This window comes from Denticeps clupeoides, chromosome 3, assembly GCF_900700375.1.
Source record: "Denticeps clupeoides chromosome 3, fDenClu1.1, whole genome shotgun sequence".
In the NCBI taxonomy this organism is placed as follows: domain Eukaryota; kingdom Metazoa; phylum Chordata; class Actinopteri; order Clupeiformes; family Denticipitidae; genus Denticeps; species Denticeps clupeoides.
Window position 1 is genome coordinate 25,927,371 of NC_041709.1, and position 15,952 is coordinate 25,943,322.

The 15,952-nt window shown below is 41.9% G+C and overlaps 1 protein-coding gene across 6 annotated transcripts in view; it reads left to right on the top strand.

Annotated features, from left to right (window-relative positions):
* Positions 1-367: 367 nt before the first annotated feature.
* Positions 368-15,952, top strand: part of myh11a (myosin, heavy chain 11a, smooth muscle) — a 29,629-nt gene continuing 14,044 nt past the window's right edge. For 2 of the 6 annotated variants that reach the window (XM_028971012.1, XM_028971017.1), the window contains exons 1-17: positions 368-521; positions 3,203-3,577; positions 4,184-4,340; positions 7,498-7,525; positions 9,149-9,248; positions 9,404-9,430; positions 12,045-12,137; positions 12,216-12,279; positions 12,712-12,810; positions 12,937-13,080; positions 13,543-13,638; positions 13,878-13,996; positions 14,099-14,251; positions 14,358-14,531; positions 14,939-15,112; positions 15,178-15,292; positions 15,682-15,875. In XM_028971012.1, the coding sequence (XP_028826845.1) occupies positions 3,236-3,577; positions 4,184-4,340; positions 7,498-7,525; positions 9,149-9,248; positions 9,404-9,430; positions 12,045-12,137; positions 12,216-12,279; positions 12,712-12,810; positions 12,937-13,080; positions 13,543-13,638; positions 13,878-13,996; positions 14,099-14,251; positions 14,358-14,531; positions 14,939-15,112; positions 15,178-15,292; positions 15,682-15,875 (2,079 nt within the window). In that variant the 5' untranslated portion in view covers positions 368-521; positions 3,203-3,235. Of the gene's footprint in view, positions 522-581; positions 606-2,598; positions 2,722-3,202; positions 3,578-4,183; positions 4,341-7,497; positions 7,526-9,148; positions 9,249-9,403; positions 9,431-12,044; positions 12,138-12,215; positions 12,280-12,711; positions 12,811-12,936; positions 13,081-13,542; positions 13,639-13,877; positions 13,997-14,098; positions 14,252-14,357; positions 14,532-14,938; positions 15,113-15,177; positions 15,293-15,681; positions 15,876-15,952 lie in introns of those variants that run through there. The other 4 variants (XM_028971015.1, XM_028971013.1, XM_028971014.1 and 1 more) reach the window with 4 other exon arrangements.

Consider the following 15,952-nt stretch of genomic DNA (forward strand, 5'->3'; position numbering starts at 1 on the left):
AATATTATTTTCATTCCAACACAACACAAGTGAGCTGTTGATTATATGATTAGTTGAACCCCGGAATGGGGAACACTGCTGTGGATATACAGATTTTTGGATTGGATTGCATTGCTTTTTATATATAATTCTTATTGTGCATGATCGTTTTATTTGGAAGTTTGGTACAAACATGAGTGTGTTTTGTGTGCATGCATGAGTATGTGAGTGTGTGTATGTGAGTGTGCATGTGATTATGTGTATGTGCGAGTGCGTGTGTGTATGTGAGTGTGTGTGTGTGTCTAAGTGAGTGTGTATGTGAGTGTGCATGTGAGTGTGCGTGCGCGTGTGTATGTGTGTGAGTGTGTGTAAATGTGTGTGTGTGTGTGTGTGTGTGTGTCGCTGTTCCTGTACAGAGGAAGGTCTGAGCGCGCGGTCCCTCCCTTCCGCACACCAGCGCGGTTTAAAATGCTCGTGTGAGGAAGTTTCGTCTCAGTCTGGACTTTCTCGTCTGTGGAGAACCTCCTGGACCCTCCAGATCGGTGAGTGCCTTCATCATCATTAATCACCACCATCACCATCATCTTCTTCTCACCGCTGCAGATCCGGAGCGCGCGCGTCTGCAGGTGCAGCGGCATATTCATAATTATAAATATATTTAAATATCAGCGATTCAATTTTTTGATTTATGATTAATAGATTGCTTGCTTTAGTCTGTCGGTTGGGTTTTTACTCCACTTTACTTGGTGTTTTCTTTTTATTAATATCATTGGATGCTTGGAGGTGATGAAAACCTTTTTTGATGCCCCACGAGGGTAATCCAGCCACGATTCGACCTTGTGTTTGTGAGAGAGGGAGAGAGAGTGGGGTTATGTGAGAAACTCGATTACATCTTGACTAGAGTTGCATGTGTCACCCTGTAGGAAATGGTTGGGGTTGACAGTGTGAGAAACAGAAATGTTCCTGTTGTCCAAATATGGTAGTGAAAAGACTGTTCAGTGAGACGCCTTCTGCAGGAAGCAAAGCGAAGCCGTGCTCACCCGCATCGCCCATCCTCTCCAGCTTCTTCCAGACGAGAGGAGGCCGCTGGACGCGTGGGAACGCCAAGTCGCTTCATATGGCACCGGCGTTTGGAGTGATGGGGTGGGGAAGCTCGTGTGCGTCACAGGATAAAAAGGCAGGAGGGGGAGGAACCACTTTCTGGAATGGGACTGGTTTTATGTTTACCTCCTGAACACTATAATGTAAAAAGCCATGGTTTTAGATTTCCCTTCTGAAAACTTTACTTGTAGTGAATGTACATATGTTTGGGGCAGTGGTGGCCTAGCGGTTAAGGAATAGGCCCCGAAATCAGAAGGTTGCCGGTTCAAATCCTGATCCGCCAAGGTGCCACTGAGCGAAGCACCGTCCCCACACACTGCTCCCCGGGCGCCTGTGATGGTTAAAAGCAGAGGACACATTTCATTGTATCACCGTGTGCTGTGCTGCTGTGTATGGCAATCACTTTCCTTTTATTTATATACCTCATTGAATGAATCTACTAAAGCCATTTTAACCCTATTCTCAGTGTTTGAGAGGCACTATCAAAAGATCCCAAGCTAATATTTTTAGAAAATGCTGTACATGTTGTGTAAAAAGCTTGATGTTTCTTTGTGAAGGAGAGTTTCTAAAAAATACTTTCACAGGCCCGGAGGTCATGGCTCCATCCAACTTGCTGCAGAGGTCACACGGGTTTCTAGGCAGCAGGCCCACTTCCTGCTCTGCACTGGTTTATTTTCACGATGAAAAGCCAATATTTCCCCAGCTTGTCGGGGCTCAATTGCTGGTTTATATAAAGCCTGTGCTGAATTTCACTTCGCGAGTTAATGTCCGTTTCCAGTTTGTTTACCGCAACCTGCCTGGGATGAGCTGGGATGCAGAGGCAGCTGCAGCAGTGAATTAAACCGGCTAATCGGCCTAATTCTGCCCTGCCAAGGAGGACAGTTGCACGGTTCCATAGGTCCACTCCTTTTGGGAAATGTGGCTCATTTCCTGCCCCTTTTGGCTTTTGAATCCGGCCTGTTGCAGATGACGAAGTCTAACTGTGCAAGGACATTAAACGTCACTTAAATGTTTCTTCCCATCCAACACATTCTGGAGGGAGAAAAAAGTGAATTGAAATTGTATAATATCATCTGCACTTTATACTTTTTTTTCAAACATTAATAACCTGAGGAAGGATTATTGTCTGAATAATGCATATGGAAAAAATAATGAATGCTCGTCAGTGTTCGGGAGACACCACTAGATGGAGTCACCTCATGAATGAACATGCAAATGAGTTGACTGCGGGTCAAATTATAGATTTGTCAAATTTAAGGCCAGCTGGATGTTTAATTGAGTCACAATGCCCACAATGCACAATGAGATAAAGCAGCGCCTAGGCCTACAAAACCGAGGACCACCTCCAACATGGAGGAGAGCCCGTATGGTGGGGTGATGGATGGTTGCTGCAGGTTTCATCTTGAACTGTGCTTTGCTCTTCTCTCAGTTCAGATGGTTGTGTCTCGTTGAGCTGAGTCTCGTCTTAATTCCAGGCCTAGTGGGATGTTACGACTGATTCATCAGCAATAAAACTGGCCGATGTTCTGGCTGCATTCAGAAGATATATGGGACTCTGTGGGAACATTCGTCTCCAAATTTGCAGCCCACCCCGACTCACTGCAGGAACATCTTCATGCATCATCTGGTCCCTAATCAGAGGTATACAGAAATGGAGAAAAAAGCACCACCCGCCCCACCCTTCCCTCGGCTCCAGCCACCCCCTAGGAACCCGCAGCGGTGTGTAATCGTTTTTGGAGTAAACTGCGAGTGCGGGACATACTATTCCCTATAAGGGCTTTGTTTGGGAGTTCGCCTTGTTTAGGTCCACTGCAGTGAAGGTGCCCTTATATGGTCAGTGAGGCACAGGACCACCGCCATGTTGCAGGGGAGAAGCAGAGGAACAAGAATTAAAGAGGAGAAAGCAGTGTTGCTATGGTGACGAGGGTGGCTGCATGTATGGTTTGTTTTCCCAAGCACGGCACAATGGGCTTTACAAACCTGTTTCCACGATTATAAAAAACTACAGAACCTAGAACCCATTCTGGTCCTTGGATGTAGATTTATTTATTCATCCTCTTATTAAATGTAGTCAATAGTTATGGGTACATTTGTTAACGGGTCAACTTGCCTTTGTCTCCAGTTCTTAAGTAGATCCCCCCACCCAACTACCAAGATGTCCCAAAAACAAATGACTGAGGATGAGAAGTTCCTCTTCCTGGATAAGGACTTCATCAACAGCCCCGTGGCACAGGCAGACTGGGCAGCCAAGAAGCTGGTGTGGGTCCCATCCGAGAAGCACGGCTTCGAAGCGGCCAGCATCAAGGAAGAGCATGGCGATGAGGTGCTGGTGGAGCTGGCCGACAATGCCAAGAAGATGACCATCAGCAAGGACGACATCCAGAAGATGAACCCGCCCAAGTTCAGCAAGGTGGAGGACATGGCTGAGCTTACTCACCTGAACGAGGCCTCGGTGCTGCAGAACCTGAGGGAGCGCTACTTCTCCGGCCTCATCTATGTGAGTATGGTGCCGTTTCTGTAGATCATGTTGGGAGCACTGAACTTCCAGAAACTATTCAATATGAATCACTAAATTTGCAAATAGATTCACATTTAAAGAACACACAAAGAACACATTTTTTGATAGTAAGGATTTGGCCAAGTTGGTGACAAGATTTTATGCAGTACTGTCTGGCACAATAAAAGTTGATAAAAGTTATTTTATCACAAACAATGCAAAGGACGTTACTCCAGTAAGGCAAAAAGGCAAAATTATCCAAGCGCTGTCAAAGTATTAGTATTATTAATAAATGCAAAAATGATATTTATCATGTAAGTGGTCCTGTACTCAGTCAATAGGTTGATTGGCTACTGCAGAATATTTCAGATTATTTGCAAAGGATTCTGAGAACCACACACCAAACCATTTCATTTGATGTCATGTGGAAAAATCAGAATTAAGACTGCAGTCTTAACAGTCCCACCACATCAACCAATCCTGAACAATATTAAGAAAAACATTATAGTAGAAATGCATCAGGGCAAAGTATTCCATAAATGTATTTATTAACATGATTTCTTTCCATTCCTACACTGGAAAATACGTGTTTTTATTCTTACGCAGACATACTCTGGCCTGTTCTGTGTGGTGGTGAATCCGTACAAAATGCTGCCCATCTACTCTGAGAAGATTATCGAGATGTACAAAGGGAAGAAGCGTCACGAAGTGCCTCCACACATCTACTCCATCACTGACAATGCCTACAGGAACATGATGCAAGGTGATAACTCAGTCTGGAAAATGTGTTCACTTTCCCGTTCGTGGATTAATACCAACCCTAGACTAAAAGGAGTGAATGGAGAACTTCATGAGAGCTCCTGAGGACCTCGATCACAGTGATTTGTGATTTGCTGACACGTGTGGTGACAACGCTGAGGGTCAGAAGTGATTTGGGTTGTCAGAGTGTGTGTGTGAGAGAGAGCTGGAGCGACATTGGAGAAAGATAAGCTGTCAGATGGGAAACTTGCAAGTGGCTTCTTGTCACCAGGGATTTGAAACAGAACGTTGTTTTTATGTTCCAAGTGTTCTCACTTCAGCACCCTAAAATGAGAAAAAGTTCATGTCCACTGCACTTACGCCAGTGATGCTCACCAGATTTATAATTACAGTGTACTTTCAACATTTAGTGGACATACTATTCCTTTCTCGCTCTGAACCTCAGGGTTATTGTCCACTTTGGAACAGTCTGAACCAAGGATATAAATCTGCTGTTATGTAAGGTGTAGGTGTAATGTCCCTCCACAGAATATATTTCAGGCATATTACTGGGGCAGTGGTGGCCTAGCGGGTGAGGAAGCGGACCCGTAATCAGAAGTTGCCAGTTTTAGTTCAGAGTCGCCAAGGTGCCACTGAGGTGCCGCTGAGCAAAGCACCATCTCCACACACTGCTCCCCGGGCGCCTGTCATGGCTGCCCACTGCTCACTAAGGGTGATGGGTTAAAAGCAGAGGACACATTTCGTTGTGCTGTACTGTGCGTTGTGCTTCACAACGACATCACGTTTATTTGGAATAGAAGAGTCTAACGAATATACATTTCAAAACATTATTTTTGTCTGAGTGTTTGGGACAAATACAGCTTTTTTTTCATCCTGTGTGTCATCAAGACTGTTATGAATGTTTTTGGAAATGTCACAGTCACAGTATTAGTCTGAAAATAGGCCAAATTAGTACGAAAAACTGCCAAAAGAGTTTTATGATTCATATTTTAACAGTTCTGACCGCTTGGTTTTGCCATATTTTCCACAATCTGGCAACCATGATAATAGCAGAGCCAGAGCATGAATTAGCATCAACAGTGGTTATGGTTAACTGTGTCATTTTAATTTAGGTGAACATTTAACTGTACATTAAATTAATACAATTAAAGTAAAATAGACAAACAACCAATCAATGTCAATGGCAACAATTATTAACACTTTTATCCTAATATAAATACACTTTTGCTGCATGAACAAACACAGATAGATAGATAGATGTAATGGGATCTGTGCACATCTCAAGCATACACAAAAATTATGGCTTTGGTGCGGAGTTCCTGCTTTCCCAGAAGATTGTTAGCATGGTTCCCAGAGTCATGCCCACTTGACCTGTGTAATTTCAGAAGTTTTTCTGATTACCCAGCGGATGTCTGGAAATAGGTCGCACTTCAGAAATCAAACTGTTTGACTCTCATTGCTCATTTTTTGGATAGATTTAGTGGGCAGAAATTTTTTGACATACTTTTCAAAGCACAATGGCTTTCTTCCACCACACTTGCTTGTTGGCTTTTTACCAGAGTGTGATCTCAGGCAAAAACCCTTCTGTGAATAAGTGAAAACCCTAATAGTGTTTCCATAGTTAGCCGTCGTGACGAAGAAGGAGAAACAGGCTGATATCATGACAGTGCTGCATGAAAAACGTAGCCCACATTCATTCACACTGGCAGGAAGCTGTGATGATTAAGGTATTCTGAGGAGAACCAGCATTTTGGAGCTTTTACTGAGAGATAGGAAGCACTCTCTCACTGGGCTTATCATACATCGGTGGGTCTAGTCGGCCAGCTGAAAGGCAGCCCTCCCTTCCTGGAGGACCCACATTCCTTCACTAATGCCTTGACCCGTTTTTTCTTTTGAAGTTCAGCAGCTTGGCAGCTTGGCATAAAGCAGGGTTTTTGACGGCGGTCATGCTGATGTCCTCGTGAATACATCCTGGGTGTAATGACCTGTCAGCATAATAATTACCCCAAACCATTGCTAATATTAATATATATTTTTAAAAGTAAGTAAACACATACACAACTCTGGTTATATAGGTGTGTTCCAATATTTCTAGCTGTTGAGAAGATTTATGGCTTTACATATGAAAGATCTTGAATATATTTGTAATGCAGCTTGTGATGCAGTGTACGAGAGACCTGATGGGGAGGACTGTGCCTTGCCTGATATTTACATTTTACAGTCTGGAAATAAATTGCTTACTAATAGCAATTATATCATTTAGAAACCTTTAGAAAGTTATTAGACTTATAGCAGGTCTGGAGTAATTGAATTGACCTATATATTTATTTTTGGGGTGATGCATTTCCTGTCTCTATGTGAACTCGTGATTCTCACTATGACCCTGGTAACCTGGATGGGGAACGGATGGAGTTATTGTTCTCCCAATCCACTTAAAATAAAGAAACTGAAGCTTCAGGACTCATTCTTGTCCTTATAGGCTCTTTGACATGCCTAAGGTATCTGGTCGGAAAGCTGTGGCTGAACAAGGCGAGGTCCCCCTTCTTTGTGTTTAGATATCAGTTACGAATGTGATCCAAGTCTTGGACGGCTGTGCCTTAATTAGGAAGAAATAGAGGAACAAGCCGAATGTTATGTGTGGACATGCGCCCAGGCAGAGACCAGCTCCTAAATGAAGCGCAATCCTTCAGCATCTGCTCCAAAGCCAGGCATTCATACTCGGATCCAGTTGGTTCACCACTAGATGCATCAATCCTAATAACAGCCAAATGTTTTTTTATCAGCAGGAAAAGTACAAAAATATCTGTAAAGTTACAAATACAGCTCAAATTAACCGACAAATCTGGAATAAAAGCTATGTTAAATGAAAAGTACCAGCAGTACCCAAACTGAATATTTCTGTAGAAGGCTTCTACACGCGCATGTTCCTTATAAACTGTTGTCTAGCTAGCTCGCCTTCTGGATTTAGTGCTTGAGATCAGTGATTCCTGTGTTTGTGATCAGCAACAATATTTCAACAATATTTTATTCTAAGCAATTTTGGGCTTGTTGTTCTATAGAGTCATTTACAAATGGAGAGGTGAGAATCATATAAATGACAATCGTATTCATATTCGACATTTCATATTCAAATTTGCTTCATTTGTCTCATTTCTCTACAGATCGTGAGGACCAGTCTATTCTTTGCACGTAAGTAACACATTAACTTTTTTGTGTGTGAGAGTATCTGTGGGTAGTTACGGACCAATGGAAGCTTTTGAAATGCCTAACAAATGAATCAACAGCATTCAGTGTGGTGGGAATCACCATTAGTTGACGCCACTCTGCTTTTGATGGGTCATCTGGCAGGCCGGCTGGTATTTGACTTTGTGGACAGTGGGAACGATGGAGCGGGAACGCCCCTGGGGGATCAGCTCTGTAAAGAATTAGCCCACTCACAGGAAATGGTCCCTCTGTTCTGATACTAAAACTAGATTAGCATGTGTTTTGGGCTGTTTTGACTGTTTGTCTCCAGTGATTAGCAAGAATGCGACAAAACCTAGCTGAAGCGCTGATTTACTTTACTAATGGTGACTTTAAATGCACCAGTACTATTTCTTCCTTTTCCGGTTCTCTCCAGGAAATGGAACCTGTTTGCTTGGAATGGAATGAAGGTTGAATCCTTCCTGTTGGCTTATTTCATGTATCTGTTGTCGAAGAACAAATGCGAAGTGGTTTCTGGATTAAAATGTTTTTTTTCAAGTATGTCATGTTTGTTAACTGGCACAATCTAAACAAAACTATCAAAGTAATTGTTTCTGACTTGGGATGCAATATGATTGGCTGGTGCCTGTGATTCCAAGGATTCCTTTCAGCCAATCAATAGGCTGATGTCAAATTTGGAGGAAATTGTTATTTTTGGCTTCCTATTGGCTGTGGAGCATAGGTCTGTCTGTTGCGTCACACATGTCTATATAAACCGCTGCGTATGATCTGCATGTGTGTGATTTTCTTTCCATGCAGTGAAAAAACAATGAGAGACCTGGGCTGCTTTGGTGTTGAAGCACCCCTCAGTTTAAGGCTTTGCACACCACTTCCTGTGTTTGTGACGTGTGTTATGGAGAGAGGCATGGGCCTTTAACCACAAGATACACACATTAAAAGAAAGATACTGGAAACATACTTCATGAGGACCAGAAGACCCGGGTTCGAATCCCGCTTACTACCATTGTGTCCCTGAGCAAGACACTTAACCCTAAGTTGCTCCAGGGAGACTGTCCCTGTAACTACTGATTGTAAGTCGCTCTGGATAAGGGCGTCTGATAAATGCTGTAAATGTAAATGTAAATGTAACATGTATATGAGGACACTGCATGTTTTAGTATAGCTATGACTTGAGCCATCACTTGAATGAGTCGTATTTAGGATGGGATGGGAAGCCCTAACAGTAAAGACCAGGGCTACAACCACCCCCCACCTCCACCCTCGCTCTGCTAGACCAGCCAGTGCAAGGTCTTATGAATCCCACGCGCATATCTCCTTATAAGGGAATGCTGGAAAGGCCTGGAGGGCTGGCTGGGCCCGTATCACAGATCAAAGGCTAATAATAACTGTGTTCAAATTCACAGCTAGCGTTCCATTTCTGTCAACTCTTTTTGTTGCAGATTGAATGTTTAGAACATTAACCATATAATGTTAACACAATGCTAGAATGAAGTCTGAATAATGTTCTTGTCACAGCATATGAGCAAATGTGGAACCATGTACTAAAATGTACTACTACCATGTGCAATTGGGTCTCAGGTGACGTGATTTATAAATCCTGTTTTTTAGTGGGGAGTCCGGGGCTGGGAAGACGGAGAACACCAAAAAAGTCATCCAGTATTTGGCGGTGGTTGCCTCTTCACACAAAGGCAAGAAGGACACAAGCACTGTGAGTACAGACCAGCAAACGGGCAGCTTAGCACACAAACGCCACGTCTCCCAGCAGAATTGTTGTAAAAATTTACACCATTCTGACATTAAGTTCATGGAGTCAAGTGTGCAGCTGCATGTGGTAACCCATGTATCGCAATTTCCTCCAAATAGCAGCAGGCAGGATCACAGTTGTCCTATGTGAGTAGAAGAATACCCAGAGTTTGCCTGTGTGCGTGTGCGTGCTACGTTTGGGTTAGAGACTCCTGCATGCTGAAATTGAACACTGCAGATTTATTTTTTGAATTTTTATTTACTTTCTAAAGTCTTAAATGGAGGGAGTTCGGTCACAGCCCTTTTTAGGTATATACTGTATATATAATTGCAATAAATCTGCATTTGAGGCCCAGTGTCTCACGTTAGAAATACTGTGTTATTCCCCCATCTGAGCTTTAGTAACCCTTTCATTGCCAGAGTCATCGACTGGCACTGAAATGGCACGGTCAAGGTGTGAGCATGAGCCTGGCCTCGTGTACTGTCACGACCCTTCTTTCAGTCACCTGTCATCTAGCTGAAGGTTAATCTCTAACAGCCTCTGTGGAGCCCAGATGTATGAGAATGGTCCAGAATGTAACACATTGAAAATGTATGCTTCTCTTATCCACACAATTATGTGCTGTCTGAATCAGTAGTAAGATAAGGTCAGTAACATGCTAAACATTTCCATTTTTCTTGGAAACTGCTTATGTACCTGTGTGGCTTGCTTCATGTTTAAACTCAACTGCGTAAAAGCGAATCATGGCTACATTGTTGTAGCAGACATTTGTATCTTTATATGTGTGAGAGAATCTCAATTTGATGTTCTGATCATGAGTTCATTTTGTGAACGTAACGTTGCATTACTGAGCTTTAGCAGAAGCTGTTTTTAAATAATCTAAATATAATTGATGCCACATACAATTATTTTCTCTATAGGACAGACATCATTACAGATGACGCATAATCGCAGTGCGTCATACGTTTTACTCCAAAAGTTTACATATCATTATGTAAATTTGCATTGAATTTTACATTGGATTTTACACCAACAAAGAAGTAATTCAGGTTGACTAAACTTAAAATATATTACGTTTAATAATGGTAAGTCTTTTAAAGTTTGAACATTGACAGTCCTTTTATGTGCTAAATGCTTAGCAGACATCATTGCCACCTATTTAGTTTCATAATGTAAAGAGTCATTCTAGGAAATGCGTTTATCTTGTTGATACTAAACTGTATTGTGTTAATAATACATTAACTTCATTCATGTTAACTACAATATATATATTTTTTGCATTAACATCTCCTCATAGCTACAATGCATAATGTCCTGTAATAGGCCGTTAGCATGCTTTCTACATGTGGGCTTCACAGACTCAGGTTACAGGTTGATCTTTCCAGTAGCTGTAGTTGTAGCATTCGGAACACTTAACTGCACAGTGTGAAGTTTTTTTGTACCTTTTATTCTAAATCACCACTTGCACCACAAAAGACACCAAACAAAACCAAAGTTTCAAACCCTCACACTGATGCTGCAAACTGCCGGTGAGTTGAGGAAAGTATTCTGTGCGCAACACAGACCTTTGGGAGCCTTTCTGGGTTTATGTTTTGCTGGTTTACCAGAGTGTGTCTTATCCTTTCACCCTCTAATCTCCTTCCTTCTGTCGGTCGTTTCAGCAATCTGTTCAGAACATGTCTCTTCTGTCCTCTTTTATTTCTCTGTTGTCTCTCCCTCTCTTTCGGCTTTGTTCTGCCAGTGTTAGAGGCCAGATGGAGATCTGCTGAAATGTCTCTGCTTGACTTCAACTCCCTGCTGCAAGTACCTGAACCTCCACCTTATTTATCTCTCTGAAACTGCTGTGGTCTCTTTTGCTAATCGCTAACGCTGTTAGAACATGTAATCTGGCTAATTGCTTAACTACAGCAGACTACTAGTTCCAACCTAAAGTAGACCTCTCATCTGAAACTTATATACCCAGACCATAGCATTTTAATTAGTCAATTACATAGCTTTGAAGTTTGCCCCTTACATAGCTTAGAAGTCGCCCCTTTTTCTGGCTTTTATTCCGTGTGTTGAAGAATCCATATTTTAGAAGTGGACTCATCTTGATCCACTAAAGTAAAGGTTGTCCAGCTGACTTTTCATGCTTTCGAGAAAATGTCAGGACTCAACTGTTATAGAATTAAGCTGCCTTTTGATCAAGACTGATCAGCGTGGGGTCTCGTCTCTTGGAAGCTTGGAGCTTCTGTGTCATGCAAATAGGAGGAGACAATGGACAGCGGCCTTGTTTAGAGTCTGGCAAAGAAAGTCCTCCTCTTGTCTACCCAGTCATACTGACCACCATTTTAGCTGAAACTAATTAGCCTAGACAGCGTAAACAGATATTAAGGTGGACCAGTTTAGTATGAAATGAATTAAGAACTAAACAATGGTTGATGGAAATATCTGTACATTTAATGTATTTTTCAGATAATCTGACATGTTGGTAGTAGTTTGCTATATTGGTATATCATGTTTCAGAGACAGCTAGATAGCACTAAAGCTTCTAACTCATCCAACATTAGGTGGGGCCTTTTCATAGGATCATTTTACTCAAATTGTCCAGGAAACAGGCAGATTGTTGTAATTAGAAACTTAGTGGAAACACGCAGCTGGTTTCCTGCCTTACTACTGCCTGTTCTTTTTCACTTTCATGGTTCTCCAATCTGAACCTGAATCTCCTCAGTGAGGCTCCTGAAGTGCCGTCAGTCTTACTCTCTAACCTTGATGCTTTAGGGAGAGCTGGAGAAACAGCTTTTGCAGGCAAACCCCATTTTGGAGGCATTTGGTAATGCCAAGACCATCAAAAATGACAACTCGTCCAGATTTGTGAGTTTGATCTGATTCGTACTTCCTTTTGTCTATTTTATGATGAAATGTAACTGATAAAGGTTTTTTTTTCTATAGGGGAAATTCATCCGTATCAACTTTGATGTGAATGGCTACATTGTTGGAGCAAACATCGAAACTTGTATCCTCAAATGTATGAGAGATTCATATCAATTTGAGGAAGGTCCCAACGTGTCTACAGCAGAGATCATGTTTGATCACAAACACTGACAAACTCTGTGTACAAGGGGTATTGACAGGATTGGGTTACCCCACTTACTACAATTGTGTCCTGAGCAGGACACTTTACCCTGAGTGTCTCCAGGATGACTGTCCCTGTATCTACTAATTGTAAGGCACTCTGGAAAAGTTTGTTTGTGTCTTTAAAGATGCTTTCATCATGTCCATCCATGATTGAAGTACTTCTTAATAACGCTAACAACTGCTAAATGAGTGGTTTTAGTCTGAAATGTATACAAATTTTGTTCTAAATGTAAAATTACACTAGTACCATAATAGCATAAAGCTTGGCAAGGCTCTAGAGATTCTTTCCCTTACAGTGGAACTATCTCAGACCTACTGGAGAAGTCCCGCTGCATCAGGCAGGCAAAAACTGAGAGAGCTTTCCACATCTTCTACTACATGGTGGCAGGAGCAAAGGATAAACTACGTGGCAAGTGCAGATTTGAACACACATGGAACAAAAAAATCGTTGTATCTCTGTACAAATTTTACTTACAATTGCCGGCTTTGACATTGTTGGTTCATTGATTTCAAACCTTTATTTGCTTCAATGTAGAGGACCTGCTTTTGGAGAGTTTCAACAACTACCGCTTCTTAGTGGCGGGCCATGTCCAAATCCCAGGCAGCCAGGATGATGAGATGTATGAAGAAACCATGGAGGCCATGTCAATCATGGGCTTTACTGATGAGGAGCGCATCGGTAGAGTGTGAAAACATGCCTACATTAGAATTCTTCATGAAATGGGACGATAATTATTCCATTAGGAATAATGCTGCATGCTGAATTATACTTATAATGCATCTCATGCGCTTTGGATTGTCCAATCATAGTCCACTGTGTTTATGGGTTTTTATGAACATTATGTTATCTGTGTACATTTTATTTAACAACATATGCACATGAAAATACTTTGCCATTTGGCAAGACTCGCACCAGGAGCTGGTGTTGAGCAGAATGTTCCACAAATCACACTCCATATGAATGAACCATTAGTCAACTCAGTTTCATGGTAGGTTAACTTAATGTAGAACTTCAGAGTGTGAGTTTAGGGAGTGACAATCAGAACCACCAAAGCAAATCCAAAGCACCCACACCAAGACTCAAGATGAGCACCACACGTTCTACTCCATGATGTTGTTTTTTTGTTTTTTTGCTTCCCAGAGATTCTAAAAGTGGTGTCAACAGTATTGCAGTTGGGTAATATTGAATTTAAAAAGGAAAGGAACCAGGAACAGGCCACCATGCCAGACAACACAGGTGAGGGAGAGAACAGAACACACAATAACCGCAGCAGCTTTTATTCATGATCAATGATCACGTGATTATTACAATGCCATTAAACAGGGGATATTTTGCTCTCAATATCTTTTCTGTGAAATGCTCTTCAGAAAATCTTTGAAAAACAAACATGATTACATGTTACTTTCTATATAACTTTAGACAAGCAAGAGTAATACTTTTAATGCCATGGAATTTTCATTTCTTTTGGATCAAAGCTGCCCAGAAAGTGTGTCACCTTCAGGGCATCAACGTTATCGACTTCACCAAAGCCATTCTGACTCCTCGCATCAAAGTGGGACGAGAAGTAGTGCAGAAGGCTCAGACCAAAGAACAGGTAAAGAGCCTGAACTGCACTTTCATAATCTTGTTTCCTCTAATTGGAGACTCAATATGAATTTGAACAGAAGAAGTCCATGCATGTTCTGTTCTCTGACAGGCAGACTTTGCAACAGAGGCCTTGGCCAAAGCCACCTTTGAGCGCCTCTTCAAATGGATTCTCTCACGGGTCAACAAGGCTCTGGACAAGACCAAACGCCAGGGTGCTTCCTTCCTTGGCATCTTGGACATTGCTGGCTTTGAGATCTTTGAGGTTTTTATAAGTTTCTTCTCACTACCCATGATGTTTTAGAACATGGGCTGCATGCTGGAAAGTTACAATAATGTCACGAATTCATGAAGCCTTTGTGCTCCACCAGGATAACTCCTTTGAGCAGCTCTGCATCAACTACACCAACGAGAAGCTACAGCAGCTCTTCAACCACACCATGTTCATCCTAGAGCAGGAGGAGTACCAGCGCGAGGGCATCGAGTGGAACTTCATAGATTTCGGACTGGACCTGCAGCCGTGCATTGAGCTTATTGAGCGACCGGTAAATAAGTTATCATGTTAATAGCATGTTCTTGTGAACCATTGTTATCCATTGTTTAATGTTGTGATTCATGTGTTTCCATGGAGAAATGTCCATAGTTAGTTATTAGGGCTGTCACTGCATTTTAACACACTCTGCATCATGCATAGTGGAACATATACAGTACTTCTTAACTATACTACATAAATAATTTGTTGCATGTTGTATTTTCAGCACAGTATTTAAACATAAATACTCATTAACATTACATTACATTACAGGTGGTTAAGAGATGTTTTAATTGTGGGAATCTAGTTAACTTGTATCATGTTATCTATCATTTAAATGCATTTGGAAATTTTTACATGAACATATAGGTAATGGATGAAAGGATTCTGTTCATAACCCCTCTGAAATCCTCTCAACAGAACAACCCGCCAGGCATCCTGGCCCTGCTGGATGAGGAATGCTGGTTCCCCAAGGCCACCGACGTCTCTTTTGTAGAGAAGCTCTGCAACACGCAAGGCAATCACTTGAAGTTCACCAAGCCCAAACAGCTCAAAGACAAAACAGAGTTCTCCGTGCAGCACTATGCCGGAAAGGTGAGTACGAACACAAGAGAACCTGCGATTGGGTTGCTTGTCTGAAATGTTGAAATACGGTTTAGGTGGACTACAACGCCACAGCGTGGTTAACGAAGAACATGGACCCACTGAATGATAACGTGACATCACTTCTTAACAACTCCTCCAGCCAGTTTGTGCAGGATCTCTGGAAAGAAAGTGAGTATAAAGTTCAAGGGGCGCAAGTGACTTTTTGGTCGATGTGTTTTTTTTACACACACACACACACACACACACACACACACATATATATATATATATATATATATATATATATATATATAAGCAGAGGACACATTTTGTTGTATCAACGTGTGCTGTGCTGCACTGTATAACAATGACAAACACTTCACCTCCTCAAAATTTTTACACCCCTTGGTTTAAGCCTTTGTTGCTGTTTGATATCAAAGCTTTTTATATTATGAAATGAATCCAACCTTCACATTATTCTACATAGATTTGAACAAGATGTTTTTATTTTTAAAATATATATCATTAGTGTGATGACTTTGATGCTTCATATTGAATGGAACACTGTTGTCTTGCAGTGGATCGCGTGGTGGGACTGGACACCATCGCCAAAATGTCTGACAGCTCCATGCCCAGTGGCTCCAAGACCAAGAAGGGCATGTTCCGCACAGTGGGCCAACTCTACAAGGAGTCTCTTTCCAAACTGATGACAACACTTCACAACACCCAGCCCAACTTTGTCCGCTGCATCATCCCCAACCATGAGAAGAGGGTGAGTTTTTTTCCTGCAGGACTGTCATGAATGCGCTTTCACTTGCTCTGAGATGTAGATCCATGCTTTGAATCCAT